This window comes from Microcaecilia unicolor, chromosome 7 (assembly GCF_901765095.1).
Source record: "Microcaecilia unicolor chromosome 7, aMicUni1.1, whole genome shotgun sequence".
Lineage (NCBI taxonomy): Eukaryota > Metazoa > Chordata > Amphibia > Gymnophiona > Siphonopidae > Microcaecilia > Microcaecilia unicolor.
In genome coordinates, this window is record NC_044037.1 from 69,561,274 (window position 1) to 69,583,691 (window position 22,418).

Below are 22,418 nucleotides of genomic sequence, written 5' to 3' on the forward strand. Positions count from 1 at the left end.
CTTCCCATAGCTGGAAAAGGTTTGTTTGTGGATTAATACATATCACCCCTGTTTCTTCTTTCCTCCAGTGTATACACATTCAGGTCAGTAAGTCTCTCCTTGTACGTCTTGCAATACAAATCCCATACCATTTTTGTTGTGGTCACCACTGTTGCTTTAAATTGATTTTTTGAAAACTTCAATCATTCTAATCCTTACCAAAATGTTATGTGTGTCATCCTATGGATTATGGGATTACTCTTGGACAGTAGTTGTTGGAACATTTATTATGGCTTTATTCTGATATTCTCTGGTATCAGTGCCAAAATGGTATTGTTAAAATCAATGAAAAATATTATGGATTTGATACAATTGATTAGCATTATGAAATATAAGATTGGCAGTATGATGATGAATGAGAGGGTTGAAGGCAGAGTTTTATTCATGAAATACAGTAGATACTGTATGCAGAGTTTCTCAGAGGAGGAGGAATAATGGCTACACTGTTGGGGTTCTGCAAATAATAATGTTGTAACAACTTTGAGTGATGTATTTTAATCTTTTAATTGATTTGAATAAGAAGTATGTATGGGGTTGAATGAGATCTTCTGTTTGGGTTAGGCTTTCCTATTGATGATTGGCATTCTGTTAATGGTACTGTTTATCATGATGTAAACTACTTTGTACCATATAGTTTAAACAGTATATTAAGCTTAATAAACATTACAAGGCACATATCCTATTACAAGGCACATATACAATATGATAAAGGTTTTACCTAAAAATGACTATGGAAAGCCAGTAATTAACATGAAAAGCAAATGCATTATTTTCTTATTTGCCTGAAATTAAGCAGTGTGGCAGTATGTACATTGATAAAACAATCTGGGAACTGCCCCAGTTGAGACCTAAATTGATGACCCCAGTATGTAGCATCCAGCCTCTAGAAGACTGCAGGGCTGTATGTTACCCACTCCTGGTCTCAATTCAGCTCTCTCATGTTGCATTTCCCTTTCACCAATCTCCAGTGGTATCTTACCTTCATTTCCTGTCCCTCTAACATCCTTTTGCCTTCCCAGGCCCAACTTCGTTTTGTAAAATAGTTAACAGTGGCAAATTCAATCAGCGCAGAAAACACAAAGGCATAACAGACGGCTATGAACCAGTCCATGGCCGTCGCGTACGCCACTTTTGGTAAGGAGTTTCTAGCGCTGATACTCAGTGTAGTCATAGTGAGGACAGTGGTAACACCTGTCAAAGCAAAAAAAATAAAAGATCAAAGAAAGCACAGTTAAAGTGCACCAATGTTAGCATTTTACTTTATCCACCTCATTCTATAATCTTAGTGCCTAAATGTAAGTGCCAAGATTACAGAATACTAGCACATATATGTGTAGTAAATGCTATTCTGCAAATTGCACATGCAAAGCACATGGTGAATATCTGCAAGGTGAACAAGCCAGAGGAAAACAGCAACACAGACCAAACAGCAAGAGAAATAGAGTGTAGTGGGCCCAGATGGGAACAGCAAGAATGAAACGTAACTTCAAACTAGAGAGAGTCAAATTTATTAGAGGATCTGATATGACCCGTGTTTCGGCTGATTGCCTGCATCAGGGGTCTGCACAAAGATAGAATACAAAAAAATAAAAACATAGTTTTAATAAACAATATGCTTTTTTAATTGGACTTATTAAGAATATCTTTGTACTAGCCGTTGAGCCCATGAAAACGGGCTACTTTTGGAATGGGGGGGTTCCGAGCCCCTCCCCCTGAGGTCCGCACCGCCCCGCCCCGCCTCCCCCGGAGTCGCCGCCCCTCCACCCGGCCCAAGCAGCACTGTAAACTTACATCAGCACGCAGCAGCAGGCACATCAGCAAAGCTGCCGTCAGGGCGGGCTTCCTTCTCTGCCTGTGTCCCGCCCTCGTGTGACATAACGTCGGCGAGGGCGGGACAAAGGCGAGAAGGAAGCCCAACGGCAGCTTTGCTGATGTGCCTGCTGCTGCGTGGTGATGTAAATTCACAGTGCTCGGGCCAGATGGAGGAGCGGCGGCGATTCCGGGGGAGGGGGAGCGGTTCCGACGTCTGCAGCATGCCAGTAGAGACTTCCCTCTCTGTCCCGCCCCCGTCATCACGTATTGATGTGGGGGCGGGGCAGAGAGGGAAGTCTCTACTGCGCATTTGCGAGTGAGTACGGTCACTCGCCGTTTATATGTTTGATATTTGAAAGATGTTCTAATGATAATAGTTATTGTTCTCATGTAATTCAATGATATTTATATTCTATAACATATGCTGAGGGATTCTCTCAGGCTTGCTGATTTGTACTTATTTTGTATGTTCACGTGTTGCTATTCATGCTTAGATAACATTTGTTTAAACCCCATATAATATTGTGAGACATGGACATTTTCATTGATCATTTTAATTCAGTTTATATCGGTTTTTCTTAAATATTTGTTTTGGATTTGTATTTATGTTTTGATTTTTATGTATTTTCAATAGTTTAGCATTTGGATGTCACCTGACTGAATTGTCAAGGAAGCTACTACAATACAGTATCTGTGATTGATACATTGATGTTTATATTTATTTATACTTTTATATATTTTTAACATTTTTATACTCATGTTTATTGAAATTATGTTTTTATTTTTTTGTACTCTATCTATTTGCAGACCCCTGACGCAGGCAATCAGCCAAAACACAGGCCATGTTGGCTTCTCTAATAAATTTGGTTTCCTCTAGTTTGAGGTTACATTTCATTCCTGCTGTTCCCAGCTAGATCCACTAAACTCTATTTCTCCTAATATATGCAAGAGGTATATACATGGGTGGGACATGAGCAGGGCATGAGTGGGTCCCATATTTACACATATAACTTGTAAGTTATGTGCTAAAGTGCAACATTTAGGCATGCACATTTACACCTGCCATATACCAGGCTTAAGTGTGCGTGCCTAAACACTGGCACAGAAATGCTGACTTATCTATTTTTCTATAATGGCATCTGAGTACATTATAGAATAATGTTTACTGTCCAGCATTTTGTATGCATTTTAGTGTCTATCATTTGGCACACTATACTGAATTGTCACCTGCAGGGACAGTTTTCAAAGTTGTGTGCGCAAGTGCAAAGTTTGACATTGATTTTGTAGCAGTTAGCAAAAGAAACAAAAGACAAGCATGCAGTATACCCTTTGACAATTCCCCAAAGAAAAGTATCCATAAAGTTCTGCACCTGCTTTTTCCATGTGTAGTATTTGTACCAAAAAGAGCACACAGTTTTGAAAATGCAAAACTACTCAGGATCTTGCTTCCTCTAAATGTAGATAAAATTACTTCAGTTTCAAAATGTCCTTTTTCACAGGTAAATGACTTTTCAAAGTTGACCTCTAGAGTCACAGTAGTAGCTAGACTATGGCAATTTGCCTGTCTTAATTCAGCTGCTATGCATACTCCTTGGGAAGCAGGATTCCTTCTTTTTTCTAAACGAGAGTACTTTCTTTTTCTTTTCCTTCTTGAAACAAAAGGTGTACATTAAAAAAAAAAAGTCTTATCCTGCAGCTTTTTCTTAGCACTTTCTTTTATTCACATGTTGAATGCATCAGTGTGATGTTTTCATATAAACAGAGTATCACACCCCGATTTAATACTTGCATTCATTCTTGTAAGCCTGATTATGCAGAAAAGCTGTTAGAAGATTTAAGGATTCAAATACATGCCCCATTTTGTATTGTTACATCCAGATTGTGATGTTCATATTTCTGGATTGTCTTACAAAAGGTTCTGCTGAACCTGTGGGCTGATGCTCCGAACCTAGCACCAGCATTAGAGTGCACAGAATGCTCTAATGGTTTCAGTGCCAGCACTGAAACTATTAGCGCAGACCATTTTTAAACACAGTCATTTAGTACCCGGAAGCAATGCTTAAACAAAAAAAAAAGCACCACGTGTGTTTAGCATCGGAAAAAATAACGCCAAGTCTAGGGCAGCCTTGAGGATTGGTTCACAGAAGAGATATCTAGCAACACCCCTTCTCTTCCACCAACCCGACTACTCTGCAATGGACAGGCTTCGCCAAAGGTGTACCCAAGCCTCCTCATCCCATAAACCTTTAAAAAATAAACAGTGGTCCAATGGACCCCTCCCCACCCCCTGAAACCTAAAAAAAATCCCTGATGGTCCAGTGGACCCCTCCCTGACCCAGCAGATCCTAGGCCAGGCCATGCTCCCTAGCTTCCACTGGACCTAGTGGTCTAGTGGAATCCCACCCCAAACCCCTAAACATACCTTGCCATAAGAGGCAGGATGGATGCCTACTCCCTTCGGCCTCTGGGCCCGCCCTCTTCAAAGTGGTGGTGCCTCTCCCCTCTGCCTGATGCATTTTGGGATGCACTGGGCATGGGTGGGGCACCACCATTTTGAAGAGGGTAGGCCCAGAGGCAGGAGGAAGTAGGAATCCCCCTTGCCTCCTATAGTAGAGGAAGGGGTGGGATTCTACTAGACCACCAGGGCCAGTGGTGACTAGGGAGTTGGATCAGGCCTGACCTTGCCCAGACCATCGGGCATCACATGACCTGGCCCCTATCTAAGGGTCCACTGTGTTGGGTCAGGATGGGGGCCCACCACATGGAAGGGGAATCATCAGACCACTGGGGATTCTTTTACATTTTTTAGGGGGGGGGGGGAGGTTGGCAGAGGTGTACCGGACCACCAAAGATTTTTTAGGTTTTGAGGGGGGGAGATATTCATTCTTATGATGGGAGGAAGGGGCCAAGGCACGTTATACAGCATGCTTCATTTTTTTGTTGTTGACTTTTCTATCAGTTCCCAAGTCATGGAAAATGTGCACATATTTCTGCATAAGGAAGCTAGACATACTAAAATGTGCAAAATAAAATAGCATATTGTATGTTTTCATTACTTGTTTAACAAATATCCAACTGTAGTTAATAGTGCCACAATTAAAGGAAGAATGACTCCTGTCCTTGTTGTGAAATAGCTGTATGAAAAAATACAATTAAGCACCTTCATAATTTGTCATAAGTGGAAAAAGCATCATTCTTCAAAAGAAAGAAATATCCTCCTTCCATCAACCCACCTGTATTTGTCCCTACTCACCAAAAACAGTTCGGGCAGGAACAGACTCACGGTTAAGCCAAAAGGAAACCTGGGAGAGGATGACTGTCATGATACAGGGCAGATATGTCTGGATCACAAAGTATCCAATCTTCCGCTTCAAATGGAAGTGTGTGGTCATGACAATGTACTCCCCTAGAGAGATGAAGATTATAGGAGAGCAGAAAGACTTTCATTATCAGGAAAAAGGACAGGGATGTGTTTTGCTAGTATAGATTTTCTGTCTCTCTAAAAACCCTCTCTTCAACTACTCATTCACCTGCACCTCATTGATTCTACAGACTAGGGTGCTCAATTTCAAAGCACATAGACTTACGTTTATAAGTCTATATGCTTTCAATTGTGCATCACCTTCTCTTAGGATAAGAGTACCCCCTAGGTTAATGGGAACATATAATATGGCTGAGCCCCAAAAAATGGAGCAGAAAGGTATTAGGGCCTGGAGGAAGGGTAAAAAGTGTGAAAGTTGATGAATATTCATGCCATTGGAATAACAAGAATACATGTCATTTAAGTGAATCGGTTTCTGGAGGTTCAAAAAGGGTTAACTGTGCTGAAAGAGTTTAACATATAATTTTATGACTGAAGGTGTGGGCGGAATGTCATTTGGTTATGTTGTAGTTAAATTCAGACAGGAGAGCATCTGTTGTATGGTGGTTGGAGCAGTGTACAGTGGGGAACAGTTTGCCCTGCTCTGCCCTATCTCCTCCTGTTTCTTTAGTGTTTATTTGTTTTTGTTTTTTTGTTGCCTGGTTTTCAGGTTGTGTGGAGATAAGAGATTCAGTTTGAGTGGGGTTGGAGTGAAAGGAGGTCTCGTTTCATGGTCACAGCTAGGGCAGAGGAAAGCTTGGTTTACAAGAAAATTGGGCAATGCACATTGGGTGGGGAATAATGGTTCGTGAGAGAGCCCTCAGGTGTTTCACCATCACAAATGGAGGTTCACTCTGCAACACTGTGGGCTGGGTATTTTTTATTAATACTGTTGAGAGAGTTTTGGGTTGACTTATATATGGTTAGTTTGTTACCAACTAGCTGGGCTGGGTTGGTGAAGGGAAGTATTATAGGGTAATTGGATTGTGATTTATTACTTGTGATATTCAACAAATATGTGGCCAGTCTCTTGCTAACATCTAGTAAGTTGCAGTGTTGTCCTTTATGGAGTGCTTGGATTGACCTGGTGAAGTTGTGGTTCGAGTGCCAATGTTAAATGAACAAACTGGTTCCAACTGAATTCAGAGTTCATCAGAACCCCAACTAATTATCTAGCTAGTATAAATTATAAACGCAGAACAGAACTAATTGTAACGCAATGGCTAAACTGAAATCAGGACTGCATGTAATGTTCACTGAAAGCTATAAGAGCAAAAACCCAACACAAAATCACATTCTTAAAGCCAAAGTAAGTGATTATAATATTCAACCAATATCCAGTTGCTTGTTATGAGATTGCTATCCAAAGACTAAACAGTTGATTGGTTCAAAAGAAGTCTTACCAATTCCCCTACCAAATGAGCTGGATAAATCTAAGCTTTGAAAGGAAAAAGTAGGGACTGACCAACTCATTAGAATTAAAATTCAAACACCATTTGAACTTGGAGATGGGGACAGTGAGAGAATTTATCATAGTCAGTGTCAAACCAAGTGTTTACAAATTAGCCCCCCCCCCATCATTTGGCTGCTGGTCTGGTAATGCTGACACAGCCCATTCAAAGTGAAAGGGCTATGCCGGCATTCCCACTCAGCTTTGTAAAAGGGGGGAGGGGTAGTTCAGATAAACATGAATTATTAGCCACCAGTAGGAAAAAAAATTGGTATAAATCTTTGTCATTCATGATTTTACTCACCCTCTCAACTCTCTTCTCTGTTCCAGGAATGTCCATAATTTATCACAGTAATGGTTTCCTCATGCTTCCTTGGAAACTCAGTGTCCCTTTTACTATGCCACGTTAGGCTCTATGCAAGCCCAGCATGCTCCAAAATGAACTTACCGCCCGACTACCGCATGCCTCGTGCGGTAATTTCATTTTTGGCGTGCCTCTGCTACACGCATCTGGAAAGTATTTTCTATTTTCGGATGCACGTAGCGAATGCATGCCAAGTGGCATATAATGCATGTAGGTCCTTACCACACAGATTCCTAACTGCTAGGTCTATGGCTAGTGGTAAGGTCAGACACCCAAAACGGACGCGTGGCAATTTTGATTTTGCTGCATGTCCATTTTCGGCAAAAAGTTTAAAAAGGCATTTTTGGTACGTGCACTGAAAAATATTTCTGCGCGCGCAAAAAAACCACGCCTACACTATTGCAAGCCACTTTTTACCGTGGCTTAGTAAAAGGAGCCCTCAGTGTAATCATACCACTACAATTTAGTGTAATATCTGCCATTTCATGCAGATTACCTCACTGCTATTTTGGAGGCTCTACAGGTACCAAACTACTAGAAATATTTTTAAAGGACTGAGAAGCAAAACAAACAAAAAGTTGCAGAAATCATGATAAAATATTATTATTGATGTACATGCAAGTCTCAGTTAGCTTTATACTAAGCAGGATGTGAGCAAATTCACATTACACTGACAGTAATCAGAAATAATTGTTCTCATGTCAAGTCACTTTGACTTACAATTAGCAGAAGCTTAAATGAATTATATTATTGTGAATAACATTCCTAAATTACAAAATATAAGGCAATAAAGGGGAGAAGTTATCAGTATGGCTTAATCACAATATCTACATTTTGCTATTAAATTCCAGGATAACAGTTACAATCATTCTTTAGCTTTACTCACATCTCAAAGTCTCAAAAGGTTTGCTATTTTTGTTTTCTATTGCAAATTTTTAAAAGATGTAGGACTTGCAGTACAATTTATGCTTAGCAAGAGTATTAGTACAGACAAACATGATATTATACATTAGTAACTCAACTGTATGAACTTAAATTATTTTATCTCATGTATATAGATCATCCAGTATGAAATAGTGCTTGTATGTGTCTTCTGTGCTTCAGCTTCTCGACAAGGATATCATTTCACCACTGAGCTTCTTATCTATGCACTTTAGTAAAGTCAACAACTTTTTTTCTAATTCTCCAAGATATTTTTCTCAATAAAGAAGGATTACCACCAAGACTAAGTAACAAAAACGATGAGCTAGTCACAGACAAAGAAGATGGACTGCAGGAATGCTGTTGATGAGTTGAGTTTATTGAAAGACCCAGGATAGACTATGGTTCAGGTTTTGCCAGTGTCAGGGGTGTCAATATGTAAATTAGTTGATAAAAATAATGCTAAATTAATGGCAAGCAGTTCAGGACTATGAAGACAATGTTTTTCTTAAGGCTATATAAACAAATAGCAGTGAGCTTCATATTCAATATGAAGTTTACCGCTATTTGTTTTTTTATGTAGGGATCTCTCCTGCCCCTCCTGACCTCAGTGTATTTGCATTGAGATTTGGAAAGATAAACGCTTTTGGGAACTTTTTTGAAAAGAGCAAGGCTTCTGTAGGGAAGAGGCGTTGTACCCAGAAGCAGATTTTTTCACACTGTCAGCAAACGTTGGACTGGAGAACTTGAGATGGCCGCCAGGCTACTGCACTATTTCTTATGCACTGCCTGGAACACATTAAGTTCCTGGCTGTAGCAAAACACATGAAATTTTTGTAGAATATTTGCTATGATGCTTACTTGCACAAGTGGCAAACTTTCATGAAAATAGCCACTAACCTGCAATATATACCGTGTGTTAGTGCATTGGTGTCTGTTATTAATTCTTATTTGAGGAGTATTAACTTTCTAATTGACATCGAGGGACATTTTCAATATAATATCTAAATCCAACTTCGGATATTTTGCATAAAATGTCCAAAAATCCAGTAGCGAACATGGCCATTTTCAAAACAGAAAAACACCTCTCTTTTTGTTTTGAAAATGGCCATTTGTTAGACATTGTTATGTTCAGTGTGTCTATCTTTTTGGACTATTAAAAAAAAGTCCAAGTGAAAAATGCACAAAATCAAGCTATTGGGTTGGAGAAGGAGCCAACATTCTTAATAGACTGGCCCCTAGGGGGCACTGCAATGGACTTCACATAAAAGGTCCCAGCTATACATCTTACCATTACCCCTTATATTGTATGGAAAGCCCTTCAAAATCCACCAAAACCCTAATGTACCCAACAATACACCACTACAATCACCCTTTTGGCTGAAGGTGTCACCTATACGTGGGCACAGTGAGTTTTTGGTGGGTATTGGAGGGCTCACACTTTCCACCAAAATTGTAACAGTTAGAGTGGGATATGAGCCTGGGTCACCTTCTCTACATTAAACAGCACTGACCACGAGGCTACTCCAGGGACTTGCTTGCTGTTCTAATACCACTGACCATAACATTTGATGCTGTCATAGAAGCTGGTATGTACTATTTCACATCTTTGGGGGTGGGAGGGGATCAGTGACCACTATGGGAGCAAGGAGGGTCAAGCTTTAATCCCTCCAATGGTCATGTGGTCATTTAAGGCACCTTTTTATGACCTATTCATGATTTTAAAAAACAGTTCTAGACCAAGACATCTAAACTATAGCCCTGAAATTTTTTGTTTTGTTCCATTATGGCAGAAAAACATCCAAGTTTTGGGGACACCCGAGTTCCACCCCCAACATGCCCCAAACATTCCTTCTTGTGATTTAGATGCACTGCAGATGAACTGCATAGAAAAACATATTAAAAATGTTTTTTGAAACACTGAATTGGACATTTTGGTAAATAAAACATCCAAATGCCGTTTTTTTTAGACGTTTTTCTGTTTTGAAAATGAGTCTCATTAACATTTTTAAAAATTGTTTTTTTTTCTTAAGGGTGTGTACAGGGAAAACTTTCAGTTTCATGTTCAGATTCTTCTGAAATTTTCTCAGTTTTCGGGGGTTTTCAGTTTGTTTCACATATTCTGGGTTCATTTTACAATGCGGTTCTACCGATTACTGGCACGCTGAATTCGAAGGAGCTCATTCAATTCCTATGGGCTTCTTTGCATTCAGTGCATGCTAATTGGCAGCACTGCTTTGCAAAAGGAACCCTCTATTTAGTAAAAACAAAAATGAAAGTGTATCTGAATTTTTTTAATGCACCCAAATTGATTGTATGCATAATAATTTGTAGGTTATGCTCATTAAATTCTTTTTGCACACAAGTTTTTAAGGCTTGCTAATGGACCAAATGTGCACTAATAAATGCCCATCTCTAGTATTTTAAGGGGTCTTTTACTAAGCCGCGGTAGAAATCAGCTGGCGGTAAATGCAGACATGTCCACAGGAATATAAAGGGCGTCTCGGCATTTACCGCCAGCTGATTTCTACTGTGAGCTAAAAACGCTACCATGGCTTAGTAAAAGACCCCCCTAAGTGACAACATATTTGTGGAGAAGTATTACCGTATAGATTTTGTCTTTCCTTTATTCCAAAATGAGAAACATCTTCTAGTAGAAACAATGAATAATTTATCTCTATGTTTGGGGTCATACCTCAGAAATAAGCTGGGGGGAGTTATATTCATGTCTTCAAAGTATCTCCCTAGATTTTTATTTTAAAATATCAGCACCTACAAAAAAATGGATTCTTTTCTGAACAAACATTTTTCATAGGACCAAAATAGATCAAAGAGAAAAAGAAAACAGCTCAGAAACACTAAATGCTAGAACTGTAAGTAGCAATCATTTGAATTTCATGGAGTTTCAGCTACCAAAGATTAACATGTTCATAAATCTATAGATAAAAATCCAGAATACTACTAGGAAGAATAAACAACATATGTATGGTTTTCAAAAACTAGTATTAGCGAAAGTGGTACTTCCAACATGAAATATATTTTATTGCTGTTACCTGTGCTGGATTGAATTGTCTCTGTCCCAACAACAAGGTCTACTAGGTCATACTGGTTCAACCGAGACCCATCGGAAGCCACAGATACAGATTTATCTGTTCCATTTATCCAGGTATATATGACCTCTGTTTTTGTGTAAGCATCTATGAAAAAGTCAAAATAAGAAGAATAATTACAAATTAACAATGTTCAAGTTTAGTTTTACCTAGAATACTCCATGTTTTTTATTCATTTATATTGTTTTTCTGATTTTTTTTGAAATGTTATTTGTTGTTAAACTTTTTTTTAATGAAGTGAATCACAAAATGAAACCAAGCAAAACAAATGTAAAAATGGAACAATGTGTCCATGGTCCCTTTTCCCCTAAAGAAAAATCTCATTATTACCAATTTTAAAACATGAAGCCCCCCATAAGACTTCCTGCAAACTCCATCTCCTTTACGTATCGCATCCCATCCATCTGGCTGTAATGCTTCCTTAGCTCATAGGGGATCCTGTACTAAAGCACGCTAAGTTTTTGCACTCAGCATGCTGTAACAGCAAATGTTAAAATACACTAAGGACTAGATTCTATATATGGTGTCAGAAAAATCAGCGCAGAAAAAATATACTTACTGCTATTCTATACACTGCTCAACAAAAAACAGAAGAAAAGTCCCTCGCAAAGCACAGAAATAACAAACGCAACGAAGGTGACACTAAATAAAGATAAGGCTAGATGATATACAAAGCAAGTAATATTTAATTTAAAACATTCAAAGACTCAAGATGAATCATGTTTCAGCCACAGAGGCCTGCCTCAGGAGTCTGAAAACAATCAAAAATATGGAATGAGAAATAATCAATACATATAAAAATAGAATTTAAAAAAATAGAATGAAAATGACACAGAGGGGCATAATCGAAAGGGACGCCCCAAAATTTGGTAAGGACATCCTTGCAAAATGTCCCAATGAAGGGGCGGGAAAACCCGTATTATCGAAACAAGATGGATGTCCATCTTTCGTTTCGATAATACGGTAGGGGACGGGGACGCCCAAATCTTGAAATTTTGGTCATCCTTAGAGATGGTCGTCCCTAGACTTCGTCGTTTCTGATTTTCAGCAATAATCATGATTTACTTCTTGCCACACTGTCCTCATTTGGGTTCCAGGGCTCTGTCCTCTCCTGGTTCTCCTCCTATCTCTCCCACCGCAACTTCAGAGTTCACTCTCATGGATCTTCCTCCACCCCCATCCCGCTATCTGTTGGTGTTCCCCAGGGATCTGTCCTTGGACCCCTTCTCTTCTCAATCTACACCTCTTCCCTGGGCTCCCTGATCTCATCTCATGGCTTCCAGTATCATCTCTATGCTGATGACACCCAGCTGTATCTCTCCACACCTGATATCACCGCGGAGACCCAGGCAAAGGTATCGGCCTGCTTATCTGACATTGCTGCCTGGATGTCCAACCGCCACCTGAAACTGAACATGTCCAAGACCGAGCTCATCGTCTTTCCACCAAAACCCACTTCTCCTCTTCCTCCACTTTCTATCTCAGTCGATAACACCCTCATCCTCCCCGTCTCATCTGCCCGCAACCTCAGAGTCATCTTTGACTCCTCCCTCTCCTTCTCTGCGCATATCCAGCAGATAGCCAAGACCTGTCACTTCTTCCTCTTTAACATCAGCAAAATTCGCCCTTTCCTCTCTGAACACACCACCCAAACTCTCGTCCACGCTCTCATTACCTCTCGCCTTGACTACTGCAACTTACTCCTCACCGGCCTCCCACTTAGCCATCTGTCCCCCCTTCAATCTGTTCAGAAATCTGCCGCACGTCTTACATTCCGCCAGAACCGTTATACTCATATCAACCCTCTCCTTAGGTCACTTCACTGGCTTCCAATCAGATACCGCATTCAGTTCAAGCTCCTCCTTCTTACCTACAAATGCACTCAGTCTGCTGCCCCTCGCTACCTCTCTACCCTCATCTCCCCTTACGTTCCCACCCGAAACCTCCGCTCACAAGACAAATCCCTCCTCTCAGTGCCCTTCTCTGCCACCGCCAACTCCAGGCTCCGCTCATTCTGCCTCGCCTCACCCTATCCTTGGAACAACCTTCCTGAGCCCTTACGCCAAGCCCCCCTCCCTACCCATATTCAAGTCTTTGCTGAAAGCCCACCTCTTCAGTGCTGCTTTCGGCACCTAACTCTTACCTTTCAGGAAATCCAGACTGCCCCAATTTGACGGCTCCTATCGGACTGACTGTTAACTTGTCCTTTAGATTGTAAGCTCTTTGAGCAGGGATTGTCTTTCTATGTTAAACTGTACAGCGCTGCGTAACCCTTGCAGCGCTTTAGAAATGTTAAGTAGTAGTAGTAAGTAGTAGTAATGGAAACCAAGGACGCCCATCTCAGAAACAACCAAATGCAAGCCCTTTGGTCGTGGGAGGAGCCAGCATTCGTAGTGCACTGGCCTCCCTGACATGCCAGGACACCAACCTGGCACCCTAGAGGGCACTGCAGTGGACTTCAGAAATTGCTCCCAGGTACATAACTCCCTTACCTTGCATGCTGAGCCCCCCAAACCCCCCTAAAACCCACTACCCACAACGGAACATCACTACCATAGCCCTTATGGGTGAAGGGGCACCTAGATGTGGGTACAGTGGGTTTCTGGTAGGTTTTGGAGGGCTCGCAGTTTCCTTCACAAACGTAACAGGTAGGGAGGGGGATGGGCCTGGGTCCGCCTGCCTGAAGTGCACTGTGGCCACTAAAACTGCTCCAGGTACCTGCATACTGCTGTCATGGACCTGAGTATGATATTTGAGGCTGGCATAGAGGCTGGCACGACATATTTTTAAAGATCATTTTGAGGGTGGGAGGGGGTTAGGTCATCCCCCAATACTCTCTGGTGGTCATCTGGTCATTTTGGCCAACGTTTTGTGCCTTGGTCGTAAGAAAAACACAACCAGGTAAAGTCGTCCAAGTGCTCCTCAGGGACGCCCTTTTTTTCTATCATGGGTCGAGGACATCCATGTGTTAGTCATGCCCAAGTCCCTCCTTCGCTACGCTTCCGATACGCCCCCTTGAACTTTAGCCGTCCCTGTGACGGAAAGCAGTTGGTGACATCCAAAATCGGCTTCCGATTATATCGATTTGGACGACCCTGTGAGAAGGACGCCCATCTTTTGATTTGTGTCGAAAGATGGGTGTCCTTCTGTTTCGAAAATGAGCCCAATAGTGACACAATGAAGAGAAATAATAAACTTATAATACATATAAGTAAAGTGCAATGAAGACAGGCAAAATATAAAACACTTTAAATAAATCATGTAAAAATGTTTCTAGAAGTAACATAAGAACATTAAAAACATTAAAATCATGCCTAATGTTAGGTACAAATTATAGAATACATGTAGCGCCTGGACCCATGACTACATTTTGGCACGACCATTTATGCCAAATAAAACATAGCGTAAATGCCCACACCTAACATAGGGGCCCTTTTACAAAGGCATGCTGAAAAATGGCCTGCAGTAGTGTAGACGTGTTTTGGGCCCACGTACAATCATTTTTCAGCGCACCTATAAAAAAATGCCTTTTTTAAAATTTTTGTCGAAAATGGACGTATGGCAAAATGAAAATTGCCGTGCATCCATTTTGGATCTGAGACCTTACCACCAGCCATTGATCTAGCAGTAAGGTCTCACATGGTAACCGGGCGGTAATGGTCTATACATGTAGAATGATGATTTCCGCCCGATTACTGCCCGTGTGACAGAAAATAAAAATATTTTACAGCACACCTAGCAGATGCATGTCAAAAATGAAATTACTAAACAAAAAAACAGCACCACGGGCCTTTAATGAATGAGCCTTGACAAAAAGACCCGACACGGGCCGTGTTTCGGTGACTAGCACCTGCGTCAGGGGTCACAGTGATAACGTGGAAAACTTGGCAATAACTCGAATATATTCCTCTACAATATATTATTCCTTACCCCACGTCTCATATAGTAAAAGCTACAAAGCAACAAGGCACTTTCACTTTCTGTATCCAAACGGATGAAAGTGAAAGTGCCTTGTTGCTTTGTAGCTTTTACTGTATGAGACGTGGGGTAAGGAATAATATATTGTAGAGGAATATATTCGAGTTATTCCCCAAGTTTTCCACGTCACCCTGACGCAGGTGCTAGTCACCGAAACACGGCCTGTGTCGGGTCTTTTTGTCAAGGCTCATTCATTAAAGAACTGTGTTCCATTTTTAAAGGCCCGTGGTGCTGTTTTTTTGTTTGGACTTTAGTTTGTGCTTTGTCCCCTCTCTTTTGTTATATCCAAAAAATGAAATTACTGCAACGGCCATGCTGTAGCCGGGCGGTAACTCAAAATTGACGCGTATTGGGCATGCGTAGACACCTGCGTGGCTTAGTAAAAGGACCCCTTAGGCACAGATTGGATGTATTCTATAATAGTGTGAGTAGTTTCTAGGAACGTCCATGACACTCCCATGGCCATGCCCCCTTTTCTGATCCATGCATTAGAATTTACATGCATCACTTTATAGAATATACTTAGAAAGGTGTGTGTGTGTAAATTCTAATCAGTGCCAAATAGTGTCAATAATTGCTCATTATTGGCCAATTATCAGTACTGATTGACTAAACAATTAAGCTGTGCGTGCAATTTGGCCACACTTCCAAATTTGTGTGCGCAAATTAGTTGCCATATATAGGATCTGGGAGTAAGTGCAAAGGCTGTATAATAATTATTGTAGGCATGCCCAGCAATTACTGCACTGAGCAAGTCCATTTGTACATGTACACTTTTTGTGAATTAACATGAAGGCATGTTATGAGATGGTAAGTGGTCCTGTGCTAACAACACAAGTTACGGTTAGCATATGGTAAATAGTACACACTAAAACATGCAGTTTCCTGTCTTTTCTCCGCCTACCCCCCTGCCCCTTATGATAACAGGTGATTAATGTGCAAATATGCACATGCTGAAGAACAAGTCTTCTGCAAGACAGAATTTACTCTAGCAATTGCTAGTGTTTTAGTGCACTTTTTCTCTAGTTCTTTTTCTCCAGTAAAAATAGACTTCTGATAAAGGCCTCATTGGCCGAAACACAGCCCATGTCGAGTCATACCTTGTTTGAGTAAGGAACCTGTTAGCACAATTGGCAGTGTATGGTTTTTGTCACCTTTGCTGTGGTTTTGAAGCTCTGTCAGCACGTGCAAATTTGCATGTTAACAGATTTAGAAAGTTTTGTAAATTGGCCCCAAAGTGGCACAGCTCTGCAGTGAGTGCCATTTTAATATAGAGAAGCTCAACAAAATAATACATCTTTGTACAACAAAGTGCAATGGCCTCAAAGATGGCTGATCTCTTTTTGAAATAAGGACCCAAAAGAGACCTATATATATATTTTTTTACTCATTTAGACTTTAATTATCCCGTAGATTGAATAAGATAAATTCAGGAGATGGGGGTTCAGACTGGCCCATGTGGGCTTAAATATTTTAAATTTGGCAGCAATAGTGTTATTTGATAGGAATAGGAGGCAGGTGAGGGATGGCAGCTGGCAATATTAGTGAAAATGAAAAGAAAAATAAATGCTTTTATGTTCATTTTTCTTTTATTTTCCAAACAGAATGACACAAAACAATCCCAATACAATAAATTTTATATGGGTGTTTACTATATAAACACTATTAAAATAACACTTCTCATAGTAATTTGTCTCCCCTCCCAAGCTTCCTTTATATCTTCCAATTAGTGTTTGTATATTTTCTTCTCTGACTGCACCTAAATGATGTAAAATTACATATGTGATTCTACCAGAAAAGGTACCCAACAATAGTACCTATAGCACTAATTGATTTTTTTTTTCAAATCCCTAATTATTTCCAAAGTAAACACCTCAATTTACAATTTATTAAAACATAGAAACATAAAAAATGATGGCAGATAAAGGCCATATGAACTTTCTAGTCTGCTCAAACATACCATCAACTGAGTCTGATACAGCGATTTTGAATCAATTATGTCCAGCTAACTGTACTTATTTTTCTAAACCAAGAATGGGGAGAAGAGGCAGTGGCCTCTTGATTTTGATAAAGAATAATTTCTCATTTATTCAAAAGGAGTTTTCTTCAGACGAGGGTTGTGGATTTCTTTATTTAGGGCCCTTTTTACCAAGCTGGGGTAAACTAACTATATTTCTGTAGTGCCGGATATGACAGCATGCTGGGGGTGGGAACTACCGCTGGGCTGCGGCGGTAGCCCAGCAATAGTTCCTTTTTAGTGAGCAGCAAGCCCGTGTTGGGCTTACCGCTGCTTTGTAAAAGGGGCCCTTAACTTCCTCCGAGTTCAATGTTTTGTTATGATATTGTGCTCCAGGAGAACAGCACCACGGGCCTTTAAAATGGAACAAAGTTCTTTAATGAATGAGCCTTGACCCGACACGGGCCGTGTTTCGGTGACTAGCACCTGCGTCAGGGGTCACAGTGATGACGTGGAAAACTTGGGGAATAACTCGAATATTTTCATCTACAATATTCCTTACCCCACGTCTCATGTAGTAAAAGCTACAAAGCACCAAGGCACTTTCACATTTTGATACAGAAAGTGAAAGTGCCTTGGTGCTTTGTAGCTTTTACTACATGAGACGTGGGGTAAGGAATATTGTAGATGAAAATATTCGAGTTATTCCCCAAGTTTTCCACGTCATCACTGTGACCCCTGACGCAGGTGCTAGTCACCGAAACACGGCCCGTGTCGGGTCAAGGCTCATTCATTAAAGAACTTTGTTCCATTTTAAAGGCCCGTGGTGCTGTTTTTTTGTTTGGACTTTAGTTTGTACTTTGTTCCCTCTCTTTTGTTATACCCATTGTGCTCCAGGAGTTCATTATTCTGATTATTCATCCTTGTTTGAACCCTTAGGGGGTCTTTTACTAAGGTGTGTTAGCATTTTTAGCTCACGCTAAAACTCAGTTGGCGCTATCCCCTGGATTCTATAAAGCATGTTTAGAGATTGGCGCCAATATTGGCGCGGATTATATAATAATGCGTGTAGTTTAACAAGCTTAATAAGATCATGAGCACTGATGATAGCACTTAAGCAATAATAAGTACTGATTGGCTCTGATTAGAATTTAGGGCACAACTCACTAAGCGTATTCTGTAATATGTGCGCTGAACTTCTAATACATGCACTCAAAACAGGGCATAATTATGGGTAGGGGAAATAGGTGTTTCATTGGCATTCTGAAATTTACACACCTAGTTCTAGAATATGGCCCACTGCATCTAAATCTACACACTGGGATTTACACCATGTTTTCACTGGTGTAAATTGATGTGTGTAGATTTAGGCACTGAAATATCAACTAGCATATTCTATAATTGGCGCCTATTTCTAGGCACCAATTATAGAATATACTTAGCACTGATTTCAACGCTGATTTTTTAGGCTCCATATATAGAATCTCCCCCTATATGCTGAGACACCCATAGGAATATAATGGACATCTCAGCGTTTAGCGCCAATTTTTAGCTCGAGCTAAAAACACTAGCGCACCTTAGTAAAAGACCCCCCCCCCCTTAGTTGCTAATAAGGTGGTCTCATTTAACACAATTAATTTAGGTGATTTTAATTTACATTTTGATTTACTATGTTCTGATTTAATTGTTTCTAATTTTTCTGCTGTTTTAAATGGTTTAGGATGACATCAAATTGTTTCAGGTTCCACTCATAGTGCAGGTCATAAATTGGACCTTGGATTATGAGTACTTATCTCATACAAAGGTGTCTATTTCTGCATGTTATTCATTGTTCACTATCTAATCTGTTAAATCCTCTCATAAAACTCAATCATCATTGATAGCTTCTCATAGATTGAACATAACAGTCTGAGAAAATTATGGGTTCCATCGCTTTCTGTTAGTACAATATTATCTGCTACTGAACTATGGTTTTCATCTTTGGAAGAATGCTTGGACAAAGTAGCTCCTATAAAAGGTATACTAGCTAGAAGAAATAATAAAGCACTTTGGTTTTCTGATGGTTTGAGATCGGCCAAACAATTACTGTGACAGAAGGAGCATAGCTGGCAAAAGTGTCCAGATGCTTATTTACTTTTGATGCTTATAAACTAGAATTATTGAGCTGTCAGGAAAAGACTGTCAGCCAAAAAAGGGACTATTTTGACAAATCAGATTTCCTCTGCACCATCTTCCTCACACAAAGTATTCAGAATTGTTAGAACCTTAACTAAATCACAAAATATGACTAGCGTGAGCATTTCATGTAGCACTTTTGCTTTAGCATTTGATATTTTATTCACTTTTGAAGGTCTCTCACTTCCTATTGAGGTTCCAGGGGACAGTTTGGTCTGAATTTTCACAAGTTTCCACTGTTGCTTAATGACTCATTTTGTCCCTTAGATGACTGTTTCTCAGTTTGAATTAAATTTGTGAAGACAGATGTACTAGATTATATTACTGCTATTGTTAACAGTTCTTTGAGAGAAAGAATGATCCCTGATATTTTGAAAAGGGCTTCAATCCCCTTCTGAAGGATACAAAGGGGGACTTGGGATGGTGGTCTTACCTTTTGGACTGTTCAATTTTATGGGAAATGTACTAATTATTCCACTATACATTTCATTACTTACTTCATCTAAATATTTTTGTTTATGCTCTGCAAAATGTGTTCACTTTAGCACCCTGAGAGTAATTTTATAAAATATTGCCTATGTATGAGGGCAAGGAGGTACCGATTAACATTGACATTTGCACTCAGACTGACACCACATACTCCATTCAGCCCTTTAATTTCCATTAACACCACACTATTTGATGTATTGGTATTAACTTGGTCGCGGCCTTTATTAACAAACAAGTAAAAAAGGCCTGTTTCAAAATGAAACGGGCGCTAGCAAGGTTGTCTTCTAATGGCAATTATGTTTTTAAGGGAACTGTTAGGAGAGAGTATGTGTGAGAGAGAGTGAATGAGTATGTGTCAGAGAGTGAGTATGTGTGAGAGAGAAAGAGTGTGTGTCAGAGAGAGGGACAGTGTGTGTCAGAGAGAGAGAGAGAGAGAGAGAGTGTCTGTCTGTGTGAGTGAGTGAGAGAGTATAGTGTGTGTCCTGTGTGCACCAATTATGCTCTCTCCCCTGCATTCATCCATATGCAGCAAACTTCCTCTGTGCCCTGCCCCCTTCATCCATTCATGTGCAGCATCTCTCCTCTGCCCCCTTCGTCCATCGTGGTGCAGCAATTCTCCTCTGTCCCTTGCCCTCTCCCCTATATGTGCATCAACTCTGCATTCTCCCCTAGCCTCTCCTCCATCCACCCATATCCAGGGCCCCCTCCCTCCATCTCTCTCTCCTCTGAGTTCCAGGCCCCCTCCCCTTCCCTTTGATTTCCAGAACCCCCTCCCCTTTGAGTTCCAGGATCCCTTCCCTCTCCTCCTCTCCCCTTTGAGTTCCAGAATCCCCATTCTCATTCGAGTTCCACACCCCCGCGCCTTCTTCCCTCCCTCCCCTTCGAGTTCCAGGCCCCCTCCCATTCAACTTGCAGGACCTCCCCTCCCCTTCGACTTGCAGGACGCCCCCTCCCTCCGAGGTCCACGCCCCCCCCCCTCCTCCGACTTCCACGCCCCCGTGCCTCCCTACCTCTCTCTCTCTCTGCCCTCCAAGCATGACCTGTCCTCCGGTAGCCCCTCGCCTTCCTAAGTGCTGGCTGTATTTTAAAAATTCTTACCTTGGGGTGCGGTGTCCACAGTGAAGGTGAGCGGCGCTTCAGACTGATTTTGCATGTGTCCCAGCTCTGCCTTTGGTCCCATCCTCATTTCCTGTTTCCGGAAGGGCGGGACCAGAGGCAGAGCTGAGACACATGCAAAGGCAGTCTGAAGCGCCGCTCGCCTTCACTGTGGACGCCGCACCCCAAGGTAAGAATTTTTAAATACAGACAGCACGTACGAAGACGAGGGGCTGCCGGAAGACAGGTCGTGCTTGGAGGGCAGAGAGAGAGGGAGGGAGGCACGGGGGCTGGCAACTATACAGAGTTCCCTTGAGGGCGGGGCTATTACGAACACTACATGGCTTCACTGCCACGGAGTCAGCTTCCGTTGGAGGTGCAAATTATTATATTAGATACTCGGTTATTTCTAGAACCTTTTATCAATAAACTTATTTTCAAATACAAAGCTGGCATACCCAGAGCAGTTAAACAATTCAGAGCCATTTGGTGATGAAACTAGTTCCTTTCATTTTCCAAAATTACCCCCTTTTTGCCCCATGTGACTCATGGTGCTGTCAAGCCACATTTTCTCGTGGCAGTTCTGCACATGAATTACTCTTATCCACCCAAGATCTTGCCAAGAAACATTAAATTAACCATATCGGATGCCTCTTTATCCCCACATATCAGGCAGAACCACCCCAATTGCTCTGATGGACCCCTGCCCAACAAACCCTCAACATATGCCCTCATAACAGAGCCACCGACACCACAGAAGTAACCCAAAACCCACACAAAACAGACAACAGCAACCAAGACTGGACAACAGACTGGAACCAAGGGTGGGCAGGGATGGGCAAAATTCCCTATCTCCTCCACCCGCACCCGCTCCTACCCACTCGCTAATGATTATTTTCCCACTTAGTTACCCTATATTCCACTATTGCTACCCTGTTCAACCAGTAAAATTAATTCCCCCTGTTGCTAACCTAACCTTTCTACCTTTAACCTTCTCCTTACCTAAATAACCCCTTTCTCTCTCAATCTTTCCCTTTTCCCAAGACACACTCTTTCTACCCCTTCCCCCACCCTTCCGATAGGTCCTAAGTAACCCGTATTCCTATCAACTTGGCTCTGTCAATGTTATTATTAAGGGGTGTCTCATTTAGCCTATTTTACAAAGACACAGGGCCTTTTTTATCAAGCCACACTATTGGCTCCTGGTGCGGTAATGCTGACAAAGTCCATTCACTTTGAATGGGCTCCATTAGCATTGCTGCATGGGAGCTGCTAGCACAGCTTGATAAAAGAGGACCATAGGTCTCTATTGGACTCATTTTCAAAAGAGAAGGACACCCATCTTTCGACACAAATCGGAAGATGGACGTCCTTCTCACAGGGTCGTCCAAATCGGTATAATCGAAAGCCAATTTTGGACATTCCCAACTACTTGGGACAGCCAAAGTTCAAGGGGGTGTGTTGGAAGCATAGCGAATGTGGAACTTGGGCGTGCCTAACACTTGGACGTCCTCAGCCTATAATCGAAAGAAACAAGGGTGTTCCTGACGAACACATGGACGACTTTACCTGGTCTTGTTTATTTTACGACCAAGGCACAAAAGGGTGCCCGAAATGACCAGATGACCACCAGAAAGAATTGGGGATGACCTTCCCTTACTCCTCCA

At 41.2% G+C, this 22,418-nt stretch overlaps 1 protein-coding gene across 1 annotated transcript in view; it reads right to left on the reverse strand.

Annotated features, from left to right (window-relative positions):
- GABRA3 (gamma-aminobutyric acid type A receptor alpha3 subunit) overlaps positions 1-22,418 on the reverse strand; it is a 315,485-nt gene that overhangs the window by 42,312 nt on the left and 250,755 nt on the right. The window contains exons 6-8 of the mRNA XM_030210739.1: positions 11,001-11,144; positions 5,105-5,257; positions 1,019-1,230 (exon numbers count right to left, since the gene is read on the reverse strand). Coding sequence (XP_030066599.1) covers positions 1,019-1,230; positions 5,105-5,257; positions 11,001-11,144 — 509 coding nt within the window. The remainder of the gene's footprint in view (positions 1-1,018; positions 1,231-5,104; positions 5,258-11,000; positions 11,145-22,418) is intronic.